Below are 17650 nucleotides of genomic sequence, written 5' to 3'. Positions count from 1 at the left end.
ACTCCTATAACCCATGCCCCCACCCGCTACCAAAACCTTGCCACACAAACCCAACACAGGGTGCACTCGATCCCATTGTCCATGTCGCCGACAAAGATGTTAAACTGTGCTGGTCCCAGTACCGATCCCTGAGGAACACCACTTGTGACTGGTCTCCACTTGGACATTGAGCCGTTGACCACAACTCTTTGAGTGTGACCATCCAGCCAGGTTAGGTGAGAGGTTGAATGTTAGGGGCTTAGAATGAAGAGTTAGTGTTTTGGGTTGGGGCTTAGGCTTCAGGCATTTGGTTAGGGTTACTACCATGATATACAAAACTGTAAATTCCAAAGCTTGATGTTCTTACTATCCTGCAACTGGTGAGTGATAGAATGTCTTGTAAACATGATGTCTTTTAGACCAAATCTGTGTATATGCTGTTCTCCATGGGAAAGCTGTTCTGAAATTACCAGAAAATTTATTCTATTAATTCATCCAGGATATTACTGGATTCCACTAGATGAAAATGCTTTCATATTTTAGTAACAAAATCTGTAAGATAAATGCACAAAAAAATTTCAGTGGGTGCATAAAATGCTGAAAGGATCTTGTAACAAGTACCAACTGAACTTTTCTTGTTGCCCTACAGTCTCTTGTCTTAGTTATCTATACAGCAAACTAAGAAAGAAAACACTCGAAACAGCTTATAGCTTGAATAAGGTAAGATGTTGCTTGTTTCCAGTAAATTTATAAAAATTATATCATTAGAATTTTATTAAGTAAATTTAAAACAATGGAAAATATTCTTGTTATTCACTAGGTAGCTAATGGACTACCCAGAGCTGCTGTTGACTGACAGCTAAAGGGGGAACTGAGGGATTCACATTTTGGAAGACAGAGCGTATTTGTATGATTACATGCACTGTCCTTTTGATAAGAGGAGCAAGTCAAACATTTCTGACTATTGGAGAATGGTTGGACTTGATGATCTTAAAGGTCTTTTCCAACCTAACTGAATCTATGATGCTATGATTCTACTGAGGGCAGATGTCCCTGCTCCTGGAGAAAACTGGGGCCTCTTAATGCTCTACAAGTGGGTTTTAGGCTTTGTGATGACAGGGACTTAGTTCAATAACACAACTCACTTCTGAGCTGACTTTTTCCCTTGATCCTGCATCCTTTTTAAAACAGCTAGTGGCATTTTGTATCTCAAACAGGTACTGGAATCAACCTGTTTTGGGACATCCTGGAGATGACATTGGAAAGAAAAGTCCAGAGATTTGTACTATCTCTTAGCTCTGCAATTAAGTTTGAACATCACCAATATTTCTTCTTTTGGCTTTGCCTTTGCCAAGTATGTTTCAGTGAGAAACCTCTCTAGGGCAGTGACTATATATATTCAGTTTCTAGTACACCCTAACCCTGACCACAGGGTGGTCCATGAGCATTGCAGTAACAGTAATCATATATAACACTAACTGTGGGTTTTCAAAGGATGTCTGTTTTGAAAATGCATTTCAAAGAAATACAAGCAAAAGTGTCATTTACTCCCTGAAAACTGGAACTGCTAAGCATTTATATTTAAATTAAATGCTTTTATGAGTTCATTGAATGTTATTTAGCAAGTATATTATAGTGAAGGCATGTTACCTATTACCTTAGAATGAGGATTTTATTGCTCTTTCACAGTTATCTTTTGTATCAGCATTTGGCAGGTAACAAATGAAATTTTCTTGCTAAGGTTAAATTGTTTTGTGCTGCTGCTTAGCCACACAGATATAGAGGATGAGACAATGGAAAAAAGTTATTTGCTTTTTTGGGCAGACATAGGAATATATTAATATACAGTGATCTTGACCTGTCTTTGAAGAAATGTTTATTCTCTGAAAGGCAAAGAACTTAATTCCTGTCTGAATCACTCCATTGAAATCCTGTTCATGCAGGAGGCTGTATGAATGGAACTGCAGATAGAATTGCCCCCAAAATTTCAGTGTGATCAGGGTGGTGATGCTTGAAATCACCAAGGTCAAAGGTCTGAGGTCAAAGCAGAATGAACTCCAAGTATCAGTCAAAAAAGATGAAGGCTCTCTGGAACTTGGTATGAAAAATTCCTGTTTCCCTGTCCATTTTCAGTACCACTGCATTTCCTGATTCATGCAGATTTGGGACCAATAATTCCTGATTCTCCTTGAACCCTGAATTTTTTATACTTTAAGAATATGAAAATATGCTGTTGAGTAAATACTAAAGCCCAAACTTGCAAGGATTCCAGTCCAATTTTTTTGACTGCAGTGTTTTCTTTAAATTTGAAAAAACTTCTGGAAACCACACTTTGCAGGTTTCCCTTTATTCTAAGTTCATTTTGATAGGCCACTTGAATTTTTTTTTACATACCTGAGAAGTCCTTGTAATACAAGGTCAGAATAATAAATTTTATGTTTTTTATTCTTTATGTAGGAAAAGTAATATAATGCAATCACTACTTTATTACTCTGCAGTCATTCTGTTACTATGCAACTTAGAATATTTCAGCCATCAGCATTTGGAGAAAGTTCATAGGTGTAGGGCACTACATTATAATTTACCTTCAAAGACTCCCTTTCTTCTAGTCTTTCTGCCTAGAAATGCAGTTATGGATCAAGACACTGGAGCTAGTTCTGAAGTGAGCTGAACAGATGGTAAACTGAGAATGCACCAGTATAATCAGAGCTTTAGGGCTCCAGTATTGCTGTTTATAAGATGAGTTAATATTTCTTGATAATTGGAAATGTTTTGACCCTTCCTCAAGACTGGAAAAGTTCTGAAGGGTTTATGAAACTGATACTCAAGTTTCAGCTAAAAAACGAAAAGTCTCTCTGTAGTTTGAAGGTGTTCCACAGAAGGCAGCAGGCATAAAATAATCCCGAAGATATCAGTTTACTAGACCTTGAACTATCTTGGATTTAACTTGCTTCAGTACATCTTAATATGAATTTGGAGCAATGTATCAAAACTACTGTATGTTACAGGAGAGGACTCATGGTGCTCCACAGACAAGCTCACAGCACTGCTCATTATCCTAGAAATTGGTGTGCTGAAGCAATGTCCACGTATTTTCTTCCTAAATTTTTCATTTCAGTGTGAAAAACTTAGCAATGAATAACCTCCTTCAACTTATGTGTTGATTCCCAAAGGACTCTTAACTCATCTCAGTTTAAATTAATGACCTTAGTGATAGTACTAGCAATTGGACTATGGCTCTCATGAGCCAGATATTTGCATATGGAATTTGATTAATCCTGCTGGCTATTAATTTTCACTTTTAATTAGGTGTGATACTATTGCAGGAAGAAAATATAAGGCTACTATCAGGCACAGACAATCTTGATTTTCTGTTGCATATTCTATTCTGTTTGGCTGTCCTGGATTCCCTCACAATGTCTGTTTGGATCAATTCAGAAAGGTACCATAGACTTAAAACCCGATCTGTACAAGTTCAGGGATAATCACCGCAGAGAAGTACCACATTGACTGAATATTTCTAGTTTACAAGAGGCAGAGAAATTGGTGTACATTATCCCCTTCTAGTACTCTGGAACTGTATTCCTCTTAATGACATAATATGTCTCTTGTGACACCTGTGTCCAGAGTCACTGAAAGACCAGCTAAGCAAGCTGGGTGTAGTAGTTTTTCTGAGGCTACTTGGTCTCCCTGCACACAGACTGCGCAAACGTACACTGACGGTAGGGTCTTGTTCAGGTTTGAATGAAAAATAAATTTTGCCTGGATCTTGTAAACGTATAACATGTGGTTTCTCTTAGTTTCCGACAGGATGATCTGTATTTCTTTGACATCTCTGCACTTTGGGAGTGTTGCAACGTGTTTGCGTACATCGTAGCCAGGAAAGCAACGTGCGGCGCTTGGCTTGTCCAGCAGAGCCAGTGCCCACATGCAGCTTACTGCTGAGCACACCCCTGTAAGAATTAGCAGACCTTGGCAAAACTGCCAGGAAAATATCAATAAAAATTAATTGAGTACTTTTGCAAAAGAATAGCTGTTTGATCTTCCCCTTCCTCACCAGAACAACATTAAAGAAACACACCTCTTTCCTCAGAGATGGATTTTAATAGATTTTGATATCTATTGACTGACTGACTGAATGATCAATGCCTATTAAACAAACACAGTTAGAAAGGGAATATATTGCTGCTTCTCATTGAAATTCAAAGAGAAGAAAACCTTGCTGTCTTTGTGATCACAGAAGACTTCTCAGAAGTCAGTATGCATATCTGGCAAGGGCATAAGGTGAAGATGAAGGCATAAAAGTTAGGGATACGCCAAACTCCTATTGAACTGTGGAATGGCTGCCTCTGTGCTTTTAATATACCTTTTCTGAAGTATTCATCTATTTGTAGTAAATGAATAACTCATAGTGAACAACAGGCAATTTTTATGAAAGGAAGCTGTCCTTTTGCAATAGAATTTCATATACTTGTGCAAGACCTTTTTTGTATTTCATGAGCATCTCATACAGATATACAATTTCTTTGTGTGGAAATGTACACTCTACCAATATCAGTGGGAGTTAAATCTCCTCAAAAGATATCTTTGTTCAAATTCAGGTTTCTAGAACGCACCATGAATATCTATGGGGAAAGTGACTCAGCTGTATCAACATTCTAATGCGTTTTCTTTGTAAAAATATGGTATTGGACACAGTAGCAACAAAATATTTGGGTAAAATGTGGGAGTATTTTCTTAAACTTTTACACTAACAGTTGATGATTCGAAACTGTATCTAGAAAATGAATAATAGTAATAGAGCATGTTAATAGCGCACAGTGGCTTTGTCCATTATATAGTACCAGGATATCCTCTGTTTAACCAGTGTGAAACACATTATAGTCTTTTTCACCTTCTTCAGAAGATATGTCTAGCTGTATGAAAATGGACATTTTCTTCAGTGTGTTATATGTAAAGCAAACTACAGTTCAAGTTTTGATTAAAATGTTGCTCTGTGGCCTTTCATATAAAATCTAATTTTATTTAATATTACTTTCTACATGTATGCAGAAAATGGCAAGCCAATATTAATAAAAGAAGGCTTATAGGAATGTGGAACGAGAACAATAGATCCTTGACAAAATTTATTTACCTAGTTAGACTTTCATTTCAAAGTTAGCAGCACTCTGTGATACTGGTATAATACAGGGGTCTTAAAACTCTGTTAGACGTTTTTAACCCACTTTAATTTATTCCATGGAAGTTTAATCCCCTGCTGAACGGAGATGGGGTGAATTTTCAAAAGTCATAATCCACTGAAGGAAAAAATCTTTAATGACAACATAGGCAGCAGGCTTCAAGAGTTTAGTTTAAATTCTTTCTAAAAATGTAAAACGTAGGGCAAGAGTTAATAGGATATTTCATACAGTTATATTTCAATCCTTTCCCAAATCTTTATAAATTCACTTGCGTCTCCACCATTAGAAATATTTGGGCTGAATTCCTGCACTTCTAAGGCAAAAAGCAGAAAGCTGTAAAATTGTAATGTGAAGATTTTCACAGTGTATTGTAACTCATTTGGTCCTTCAGTTCACAGACTATTATATGGTTCTAAATTGAAAGAGAAACAGTGTTTTACAAACCAAATACCTTCCATTCTGCCTTAACTAGGCAAGAAAATGAAAACAAACTACATAATACCACACTGTGTTCATCCTTCTGCCTCCTCTGGGATTTTTATAATTGACTTGAGTGGGGGGTCAGGATTTGGCCCATAAATTGGACCAAGAGAGTCCATACATTTCCTACATATTCCAGAAACACAGGTTTACACTGCCCCTTGACTACGACCATTTGAGCTGTATAGTTCTGGAAGTACCTGTAACTCAGACACCATCATCTCTTTTTTTTTTTTTTTTTTTTTTTTTTTTTTTTTTTTTTTTTTTTTGTCCTGGAAGCTCCTCTAGTGCCAGCCATAAACTCTTACAGCTCTGCTCAGCCTGAGCACCCAGGTACCAGGCTTCTGCCTGGACCCCACAGGAAAAATGCTGCTGCTATGCTAGATTTTGTTGTGACGGGCTGGACAAGAATTTAGGTGGCATCAAATGCAGCTAGGAAGTGGCTTGCTCAAACAAACAGGAGGGGAGAGTTCCTCAGAAAGTCTGATGTTAAGAGAACTACTGGTCGCAGGGTGTTTCAAGTGCTGGCAGTTTCAGAGACAGGCACATTCTTCCAATTGATATTTGCTGAAGGTTATTAAATTCATAGCAGCAAATCTAGCTTAAGAAGTCCTTGATCTGCAAAAGTTTGAAGATGGGAAAGGCATTTCTGTAGAAGTTATATATTCTTTCCCTGATTTTGGATTCTTTGAAAAAATAAACTTACAGTCATTGTTGGATACATTGTGCAGAACTAGATGGACTTTTGGTTTGACTTGCTAACGTTTTCACAATCTTAGATTAAATTGTCACTTGTAATCACCTCCTTTTTCTCTGGGAGCTACCTTTTGGAAGGAAAAACAATGAGATTCCTTCTTTGAAAGATAAGAGTGTCAGCAGTGCCTGTCTTCACCCCTGATTTCCTGGAAAAGGGTGGAACATTTCTTATGGATGGCTTTTCATGGCTTCCTGCCATGGACGTGTGGTTTTGGTTACTGGTTCAAAGTTACCAGCTTTCTCCAGGCACTTAGAGGAGCCTGGATGTTTAATTCTAAGTCTGATTCCCACTCTGGAAGTTTGTGAAAGGAAAAAGAAAGCCATAGGTTCTTACAAAGAGCTGTACTGCCACAGCTGAGAGGGCAGCGCTGGCAGAGTGAAGCAGAGAAAAAGAAAGAGAAAAATATCAGGTATAGCACTGCTTCCTGAAGAAATGTCTCCATAATTGCAGTCTAAGTCTGATAGATTTCAAGCGCCTATCTGTATCTTTAGAAGACTAAACAATTTTATAAAGCGTGCTTACTAACCAGGTGTTTTTTAGTCACTAGTGGACAAATCAGGCTCAAGAAAACTTGTTTTTCAGATCCTGAATACTTGTGAAAATTATTTATATGATTAAATCAAACCCAAAAGATAACAGAACAGTACAAATCCACACTGTTTCTGAAAAGAAACCTCCATATGGGAAATATCTTACATCTAAAAGAAAGGAGGAGCAACACTAGCAAGTCTGCACATCTTGCTGTATGAGTAACACTGCACAAGCTTGAGTGTGCTTGTAGATGTATAGGGAGCAGTGAACTTGAACATGACTAGATCATTTCAGAAAGTGTTTTGATAGACCAATCATTGTCCTGCTTCCAGCTTGCAGCCTTTGTGTTCTCTCCATGGTGTTGTCTCCAGGGCAAACTTTGCACCATAGGTCAGATTTTTCTTGCTTACCTTTAGGCATCTAGATGAAGAGCATTCATTCAGTCCTTGAAGATTCATCAATAGCTATGGGAGATAGAGGACGTTGTTCATTCTGTTTCTCTCCCTCTATTGATTATGGAATAAGCCTAGACTAATAGTTTAGACCGCAAAGCTGCATTCCAGTTGAGTGAGGTGATCAGTGAGGTGATTCCTACCCTACATCATGCACTGGGCTGGCACAGAACATGTTCTCTTTCCTAATATGTGGTGGCAAGCCGCAACTTTCACCATTCTGTTACTATTCACAGGGCTTGTGGCAGTGTCACAGCTTAGCCCACAGTCAACATGAATGCAAGGGAGAGGAGACTCTAAAGCTAAATTTCATGTGGTAGTTGTTAAGTATTCTCATTGGAAACTAACCACTGAAAGTGTTTATCACCTTTGCATTTCCTGAAAGTTATTCGAGACTTGATAGTTTTCAGACTTATTTATAACAGGCAACTTACATTGTATAGAAGAGCACTGTAAAACTGTAACTGGTGCTAGTTATTTTTCTTTTGCAAAACAGCCCACTGCAATATCTTAGTGTTTTATGATCAACAACCGCTAAGAATTATAATGTCTCTAAACAAAGCAGTGTCTCTACTGTTTTATTAGTGCCCTCATCTTTCTGTGGATACACATGTTCTAATTAGTCTTTAATTCTTAGTCAGATCTCAAACAGATATCAACTTATATAAGCACTCTAATTTCAGTGATGTTAAATTTCACTGAATTTATATCAGCTGTTGTCAGCTGAATTTATATCAGCTTCTGGTCTTGCATAACCTCTGTTGAGTGAATAATGAGAAAAGCTCAGGTAGCTACATTTTTTTTTTCCTAACAAGGGCCATTTGAAACAAGCACAATAGCTTATGGATTAAAACAAGAAAAATACAGAATTTAAAGCTGAGCTGAGCACAGCTGATAGTATTAAGCTGATTTTTATGAATCCTAAGGAGATCTACACAAAAATTAAGTTCAATATCCTAACTTAAAGACAGTGTCTTTTGTCTGTGTGTCAAAAAAAAAATTATTTTTTTTTTTTTGCTTAAGTGAATGATCCCAAGTGATTACTTTACAAAATATTGTTAAAAACTTCAGATGCTTCTTTCTCTATGGTCAGTAATGGAAAGAGGTCACCATATGAATTCTGCAGGGCTCTGTACAAGGACCTATGCTGTTCAATATATTTGTAAATGACCTGGGAAAGGTGAGTGAGAAAGTTTGTTGATGAAACAAAATATTTCAGAGTAGAAAGTATAAAAGCAATGGTGAGGAATGGAAAAAAGATCTCATCAGAATTAGCAAAGAGGCAGTAAATTAAGGAATGAAATTCTGTAGTAATAAATGTAATAACGTAACACATAAGGGAAAAAATAAATCCCAGCTTCATATTTAAATAGGAATGAGATTTTGGGTATATGACAGTTCCACGCAAGCATCAGTTCAGTGCTCATTAGTGATCAAAATAAAATAAAATGTTATAAATTAGCAGAGAAAAAAAAGAGTGAACAAATAATAGAAGGCCATTCTCCACCATAAAAGACCGTGGTTCTGCCACATCTTGAATGTTGTATGCCATTCTGTGCTCCTCATCTTAAAGACAGAACTGAGAGTAGAACTGAGGATGCTTAGAGAAAGAAACAAAAGAAATTCAAAGGTATGGAATGGCTTCAGTGCAAGGAATTATTTGTGTGACCCAGGAAGCTTATACTTAAGGCAGGAGAAGTGATCAATATTTGTTTATCACTATGAATAGGTATAGCTGAAGCTTGTACTGGTGATCTAGAAGTAGCCTTCTTTACGTAGCTAGAAATCATCAAATTTTCCACTCATTGATATTTGTAGAATAAATATGTATAGTGTAGCAGCAAAGTGTAGCATGGGAAATGTAGATAGAGACTAAATTTTCCATCCGGAGAACGAAGGGTTCTCCAAAGAAGGCATTAGAAGCCAGGTTGAAAACAAACAGTAGGAGGGAATAGAGCTGGGGAACTCATTGCTAAAGGATGTTATGGAGGTTAAAAGTTTACAAAGGGTCAGGGGAGAGTGGACAAATGCACAGAGGAGCAGACTACTGAAAGTTACTGAAACGGAAAACATATACAGAAACTATATCTAGCAGAGGAAATTAGAAATATGACACCTGGGAAGAAATTAGGGGACTATCATATGCTTGCTATATTCTTGCTCTTCTCCAGGCATCTCTTAGAGCTGATATTGGAGTCAACACATTTTTCTAAATGAATATTTGGTTTGATCCTGGATAGCCCTTTGTGTTCACATTTGACATAGTAGGTCAGGATTTACTATTCCATTTTTTAGATTCATCTGAGTTTGCATTTTTTGATTGACCAATCCACATGCTTATTCTTTCCATGTCATGTAGTCTATGTGAAATACTAATGTGTATGGTTTTCCATGTTTGTCCTCTCTTTCTGAAGTATTGGTTTGTAACAGGTGCAATTGTTTTCTCTGTTTTACACACACATATACACCACCCCCACCACCCATTATAATCCTGTCTCCATTAACTTTCATTCTTAGTTTCTTTGCTTATGGTCAAATTTCTGTGGAACATTGGCTTTGACTTGTCTGGAAATTATTTACTGAATAAAATATTTCCATGCTACCAGTAACTTTGTACACTGTGTAGACAGGTATAGGAAGAAAAATTGATCGAAGTAGCACAGTAAGCTAGGTCCAGGTTTTTGGCCACCCATTACACAAACAGGATTAATGTGGGGAAACTGGATCCAGCTAAAATTTTCTGAGTGCTGTCCTGCCTTAATAATAGTCCAGTTTACAGTTATGTCCACCAGTATTTTCCTACTCATGCTGCATCTGAGATATCTGACCGAGGAAAGAAAATTCTGAATCCTTGTATACAGAGCATATGCAAACACAGTGCTGCCAAATTCTTATAGCGCTATGCCAACAAAAACGATCTTGGTTTTGATTAGTTATTTACCTGAAGAGAGAGATTTTCTACCTTGAGTATTAGATTGTTTGTTTACATTTTCATTTCCCCTCAAGTAGTCACACATTTGGAGGAATAAATACATAACTTCTAAACCAATACTGTAATTATAGGTAATGAACTGTAATGGAGCTAGAATAAAAGGAAAAGAGTGAGAAATCAAGAAGCATTCTGTACCTCTTTGAATGACTATTTTTTTTTAATCTCAAATTGTTCAGTCTTAAATTAATGTTAATATACCTGTGGTTGATTTTATGCTGAACAGAGGGCCTAAACCACCACTTGAGGCCCTCATGCCTTCCCAAGATCCCTTTCCAACTTTGTTTTCTCAGCTCCAGATGTTCAGGTTTGACTTGACAAAGCATTCTGGGCTCAGTGTCCTGAAAGAAAGCTCCAAAATTTCTGAGACAAACTGCCTATCTTTTAGGAAGTCCTAACTGAAACTACACATATTCATTAAAATACACTTAATGATGTTAAACATCATCATAAAAAATTCTTCGCCCTCAAAAAAGAGGATACAGAATGAATGGAGTGTTCTATTTTAATGAAGTAAAAACTGAATTACAGATCAATTCCTGTGTCTTTTTTAATGACGCTTTAGGATACTGTGCCTAGTGAAACCACTGTCTTTGCTCCTTCCTGGAAGCAGAAGAAGAAATGGAATAACAATTCGTTATTATTTATTGGAAAAGAGTTACCAGGCAGTCATCTCCTTGTACCTTTCTGATATCAGTAAACTTTACTAGCGGAAATTTGTAGCGGAAATTTGTACTTTCCATTAAAAGTACAAGACCAGAATCAAAGGTCGGTCTGCCGTGCTTACTGAGTGCTTTTCCACTGACATTTGGAGCATTGGATAAGTATTTCTAAATCTTTTTTGCTTCTTACTATTGTTCTATGTGGACACTGCTGACATCATAATAACTCAAAATCACTTCTAGGTATGCAGCCACAGAGGAAATCCCCCCTCCTCAGCCCTTTTGCAACATTGATATATTGCACTGTAGGGGCGGTGTGGATTAACCCCAGTGGCCAGCTAAGCACCATGCAGCTGCTCGCTTACTTCCCCCCCTTCCCCAGTGGTACAGAGGAAGAGGAAAGGAAGGAAAAAAGCAAGAAAACTTGGGGGTCAAGATTAAAAAAAAAATAAAATAAGTGAAGGATAAGTGGAAGAAGAGAGGAGAAAACAAAACAAAACAACTGATGCAAAAGCAGCACTCACCACCTACCCTGGGCAGAGTGACACCCAGCCATTTCTTGAGCAAAAGATGGTTAACCCTCCCTAAACCTCCCTCTTTTCCTTTCAACTGCTGAGCATGATGTTATATGGTATGGAATACCTCTTTGGTCAGTTCAGGTCATCTACTCAGTTGTGTCCCTTCCCAATCTATTGTGTATCCCCACCCCTCAGTATATTCACTTGGGGGGGGCGAGAAAGAAACAGAAAAGGCCTTGATGCTGTGCAAACACTGTTCAGCAAGAGCTAGAACATTAGTATGTTATCAGTGTTTTGGTCAAAAATCTAAACCACAGTACCGTATGAGCTGCTGTGAAGAAAATTAACTCTATCGCAGCCAGGACCAGTACAAGTGGGCCAAACTTTTCAATATTTTGTCTAGGAGTGGCACTTGGCTGTGGAAAAGAAGACAACTCTGTTTATAGTGAACGAATTGGTAAGGTAGAGTATGCAAGTTTCTGAATTATGTGTAATTATACTCAGGGAAGAAGACAAAAAAACCACCACAGAATGCTCAGTGTTTTAGCTCTCCATTAGCGATTTTAAATTGGCTCTTTTTTCATGCACCACTAAAATAGGTCTATGTTTCAGTAAGCTAGTTTTCCCACTACTGAGTGCAAAATCTCATGTATTTGCATGATCTTTCTTGTATTATTACAGCCTTGTCATTGGAAGGAAGAGAGACGGAAGAAAATTGTGGATTAGTTCATGTGAAAATAACTGCTGCATTTGCAGAAATTCTATTACACAGCAATGCTCTGTATTATTGGGTGTGCGAGTCTCTGAGGATACATATAGCTACTTTCTATAGCACATAGTATACTAACAGTATATGAAAAAGCAGTTGGCTGGAAAATGTTAGTGAAGAACTATGAATTCTAGAGCTTTTTTATTAACCCTTGTGGGCTGTTTTTTCTAGTGCTTACACGGACACTTGACTAGGGAGGGCAGGTTCAGGCGTTTAATCATGAATGCAGCCAGTTACCTGCACTGAAAATCACAAACAGAGGTCTCGGGGCTAACTGCATGACCAGAGGTCTTTCAGGTATTACAAAATCGATGACAGTAACAATCAATTGTATTTGTTAGATCAGGTATGAAGCAGTATAACATGCATCAATCTGAATCATCCAATTCCATAAAATATACTGGCTTTCAAAAACCACATGTAATGGATCAGTCAGCAACTATTTCAGAAAATACCTGCTTCCTTTCCTGAGTGTTCAATTTTATACCTCTGAAAAAAAGAAACCTTCTCTTTGAAAGGTTTTTGTACTGTTACGTCTTGTTACATGGAACTTGTAGTGTAATCCTATGAAATGTAAATCATCGGATGCAGAAGGGAAAACAAAGGAAAAACAAGCTGTGAGTAAAGAAAAATATAGTGGTAAGCAATCTGTATCCTACCTACAGATTGCAGGTATTCTAGTTCCGCTAGCTAACTGCTTAGATTCATAGCAGGTTGACAGATTCATGCTAGACAGGCACATTTTTCCTTTTAACCACATTTCTTTTCTTATTTTGCACTCCTTCCCCATATGCCACAGCAAAATTATATTCTGAGTCTCTTTCTCTCTCCCTGTGACATCTTCATTGCTGCTTCATTAACCAGTGCACCATCAGTGCATTTCATTACAGCTTCTCTCCTGGCTCACTGTGTTGATGCTAAGATGCAGCTACAAACTGGGTATCAAAATGCTGTTTTGTGTTTTAATCCTTCCTTCCATTCAAAGGAGGAGGAAGTCATCTCCTTTGCACAATCCTAAATAAAACCCATCTTTTATCTATTACCCTTACAGGCCCACCAACCTGAAATGCACTGGGGAGGTATAGTGTGGGATGTGACAGATTTATTTACCTATTTGTTTACTGTAAAAGGCTGGGGGCATACCTCCTATGTGATCAGTGTATTAAGACAATTTAGACTGATTTTATGTATGTGTCTTCAACTGACCTTGAAAAAGTATTGAAGTTAATGAAAGCGTGCTTCAATTCCATGATTGTTAGGAAATGAAAAGGCCATGCTGTGATAGATATCCTCTGTGACATATACCTCCAGTTGTACCAGCAGGGAGGGGCCATGATTTAAATACTAGCTGGTTTCCAATGGGTTTCCTGGGTTGGGAATACACTCAATTCATTTTTAAGTGAAGAGAAAGATATAACTGCACGTATGATAGGAGCACATAAATCAGTGCCAGAACACAGAGGAATAAACCAGGCATATTCAGAATCTCCTACATAGCCATGAAAAGGAAATTATAAGGTTGATGGCCTCTTCAGAGGAGTCCAAATGTTACAAAATGTGACAGTGTGTCTGGTGCAAATTTTTAGGGGGAATGGGACTAAGGGTGCTGTTCTTCACATCCACCCGCTGCCCCCTGCCAATTCCAGCCCTCCCTGCTACGCTCTGTCAGAGCTCTCTACCAGTGCTGCATGTTAGACAGCTGCGAGGCTGCATCTGTTCTCTGTTTTCCACACAATTAAGGCAAAGAGAAAAAATATAAATAAGATAAATTGCTCTGACACTGAATTCTTGAAAAACTATGTCTGAAGTTTATGATTTTGTAGGAACTCAGTGCAAGATCTTTTTTTAAATGTGATTTTGCTGGATTTTTTTATTACTACTTCTTTATTACCAATCATAGGTGGCCCTATTTTTCTTGTAAATACACAAATGGCTTTCTGTCTTGCACAGATCACTTTTGGATTTGGGGAGAAAGATGTGAAAAAAGAAGTGAAGTAAAGATGGAGAAAATGTGTGTCATACTAGATACAGAAAAGGCAAATCAGTAGCTAATCTGTAAGGGACTGTAAGAAAAACCTGTGACTCCTCTTGCATTAATTGAGGTACAGCACAAAGTGTGTACAGCTGTCCACGCAAAACTCATTAAAATTTTCATTATTCTATTATTTATATTGTAGTTGTGACTGAAGGTCCCAGTCAAGAACACAGACCAATGTGTACTCATAAACGGAGTAGGGAAATTATATTACTATTATTAGATCTATAATGACATGGACTCTGTGCATGGTCAGGCTGGCACCACCAAGACAGCACCCTGACAGTGGACTCCAGAGGCAGCAAAAATAAATGAATGTGACTGTGATGGTGGAAGACACAGTCTTTGCAGGGAGAACATTCAAGCAAGAATACTTCACTCTGAGATGAGAAATGGCCAGTGAAAGCCACATACAGACTGAAGGATGACATGGCTTTGTACCTTAGTTTTTGCAGTACTTCATTACATAATTAACACTTATAGGCGTCATAACAGAAGCAGCTTTCAGGCTGAAGAATAAGGTGAATAGCTGGGATTAAATCTGAAGGCCAGTGTAAAAGACTGGCAAATGAGAATTAAGTAACAGCTACTTGGAAAGAAGAGGAAAATAGACATTTCTGTTTTGTTTTACTGAGTACAGAGATATAATTTCTCAAAAAAAAAATCCCTGTGATTTTGAAGTCTGATCATTTTGGTGCAAATGATGGAGTTTTCATTACATATCTCAATATATCCTTTCTTTCTTCTTCCCTTCTTTCTTTTTCAGGTTACCTGTGCAAATTTGACAAATGGAGGAAAAACAGAACTTCTAAAATCAGGAAGCTCCAAATCCACACTAAAGCACATATGGACAGAAAGTAGCAAAGACTTGTCCATCAGCCGACTGCTGTCACAGACTTTTCGTGGAAAGGAAAATGATACAGATTTGGACCTGCGGTACGATGCCCCAGAAACTTATTCTGAGCAAGATCTCTGGGACTGGCTGAGGAACTCCACAGACCTGCAAGAGCCTCGGCCCAGGGCAAAGAGACGGCCCATCGTCAAGACTGGGAAATTTAAGAAAATGTTTGGCTGGGGCGATTTTCATTCCAACATCAAGACTGTGAAGCTAAATCTGTTAATAACAGGGAAAATCGTTGACCATGGCAATGGGACGTTTAGTGTTTACTTCAGGCATAACTCCACTGGTCAAGGGAATGTATCTGTGAGCCTAGTGCCCCCTACAAAAATAGTGGAATTTGACTTGGCACAACAGACGGTGATTGATGCCAAAGATTCCAAGTCCTTTAACTGTCGAATCGAGTACGAAAAGGTTGACAAGGCTACCAAGAACACACTCTGCAACTATGACCCTTCAAAAACCTGTTATCAGGAGCAGACCCAGAGCCACGTGTCATGGCTCTGCTCCAAGCCCTTTAAAGTAATCTGTATTTACATTTCCTTTTATAGTACAGATTATAAACTAGTACAGAAGGTGTGTCCTGATTACAACTACCACAGTGACACACCCTACTTCCCATCAGGGTGAGGACCAACATGTGTCTGAGACTGAAGCCTGGGGAATAAAAGAGGTCGTATGACAGGGCTGTAACCTCAAGGAGGAAGGCCACATCTGTTGCCTGGAATGTGTCTACCTGCTGCTGCTGATGTCAAATGGCTGCAAATATGTTAGTGGAAAACAATCTAATGTAATTTTTGCCCAGTCAGCTCCATGTATCAATCTAGTTGTAAATCACTATGGATTTGAAATAAAACCATACACACACACAGAGACACACAGTCTTTTCAGCTCACATCTATTGAGATTCCTGTTAAGAGAGCTTTCATTGTCTGATATCCAAGGTTTCAGGATAACCTACCATCAAGCAAAATGGATTAACTAGACAGAGAATGGTTTCTAACGCAGACTGTTATGGAAATCTCTTTGAAAGTCCTTTGAGTACACGCCAATCAATAATCCCCACTCATGCATTCTACTGCTTGGAGTAGCTGTACTGGTAAATAATACTGTAGGAGTAAATACTTGTTAAAATGGGAAAAATGTGTGTCTAAAGTTCAGTATTCCTTATTATATGAACACAGCAAAGCATCGTGACTTTTTTCCAGCATACAGTAGGCACATTCGAGGTAGTGTTACGTGGCTCTTTTTCCACGGAGTGAGCCTGTTACTAGTAAAGATGGGCAAACATTTGGAATTTACATGTGGGCAGACATTCTGGTTTCATGTTTCTCTGACTCTTTAAGCTCTGATTCTTTAAACCTGGTTGAGTTTAGGCCAGCTAAGCTACTTAAAAACTCTCCAACTGATCTCTAAGAAGGAAAATGCCTGGCGGAGGACATGTAAGTTATAAGTGGCTGTCTTATCTTTATTACAAAATATTGTAACAAATTCAATATCCTAGTCTTCATTTGTATGAATGGTTTGTATTGTATATAATTTAACCGGTGTTATTTGAGCTGCTTATTAATATTAACTTGTAATTGTCTCTCTGCTTGTTATTGGTTAAAAACAATCAAGGAAATGAGGAATCCATTTTATCAATGTAGCTGTAAACTCCATTAAAAGACAGAACTATGTACAAAGCATTTATTCAGCTAAAGTATTGTTGAAAGCTATACATATACAACATTACAGTCTGTCTGTATTTAGATATTTTATTTCCAGAGGAAGAAAATGAACTGTACATAAAAATAAAAAGTCTTAAAGTTGAGTTTCAACATGTACTGTGTAGATAGTAGTTTAAATGGTTCTGACAAGTGGATAACACTCCAAGTCTGACATGGTTTTCAATCTTGTCTCTTTGCATATGTAAATATATACATATATTTATAAATCTCTGCGTGTGCATGCTTGTGTGTGTGTATATATGTATGTGTGTGTGTATGTGCAAATACATATAGACATATATATAGAATATATAAACATTTCTTGGGCCCTATTCCTAGCAAGCAAATCTCATTACTGAAAGGTCTTGCTAACTTGAGTGGAAGCCCCCACTCAGATAAGAAACTACAGGAGCAGGGCTTTATTTAAGATAATTCATTATTGTTTAGAAGTGGGGAAACATGGAGCCACTCTCTGTGTACACAGGCCTGCCTTTGCCTTAATTCTAGCCTTCTATGAGGCACTGATCTCTCTTTATGGAATGAAGAGATCCCTTTTTACGGTGTGAGGGAATTTTCTTCCTATAAACAAAAAGCTCATAACTTTTATATATTTTTTTGTGTATAGTGGCATAATTTACCCCCAGCATCCAGAGAACCAGCAACTATAAGAAGTTCATGCCTAAAAGAAGGC

At 37.9% G+C, this 17650-nt stretch overlaps 1 protein-coding gene across 2 annotated transcripts in view; it reads left to right on the top strand.

The window, feature by feature from the left end:
* Window positions 1–17070, top strand: part of NXPH1 (neurexophilin 1) — a 148046-nt gene extending 130976 nt beyond the window's left edge. For both annotated transcript variants that reach the window (XM_075746122.1, XM_075746121.1), the window contains exon 3: window positions 15119–17070. In XM_075746122.1, the coding sequence (XP_075602237.1) occupies window positions 15119–15880 (762 nt within the window). In that variant the 3' untranslated portion in view covers window positions 15881–17070. The remainder of the gene's footprint in view (window positions 1–15118) is intronic.
* The last annotated feature ends 580 nt before the right edge of the window (window positions 17071–17650 follow it).

The sequence above is a fragment of the Balearica regulorum genome, chromosome 2, assembly GCF_011004875.1.
Source record: "Balearica regulorum gibbericeps isolate bBalReg1 chromosome 2, bBalReg1.pri, whole genome shotgun sequence".
In the NCBI taxonomy this organism is placed as follows: domain Eukaryota; kingdom Metazoa; phylum Chordata; class Aves; order Gruiformes; family Gruidae; genus Balearica; species Balearica regulorum.
This window is presented reverse-complemented; position numbering and strand designations above follow the sequence as displayed.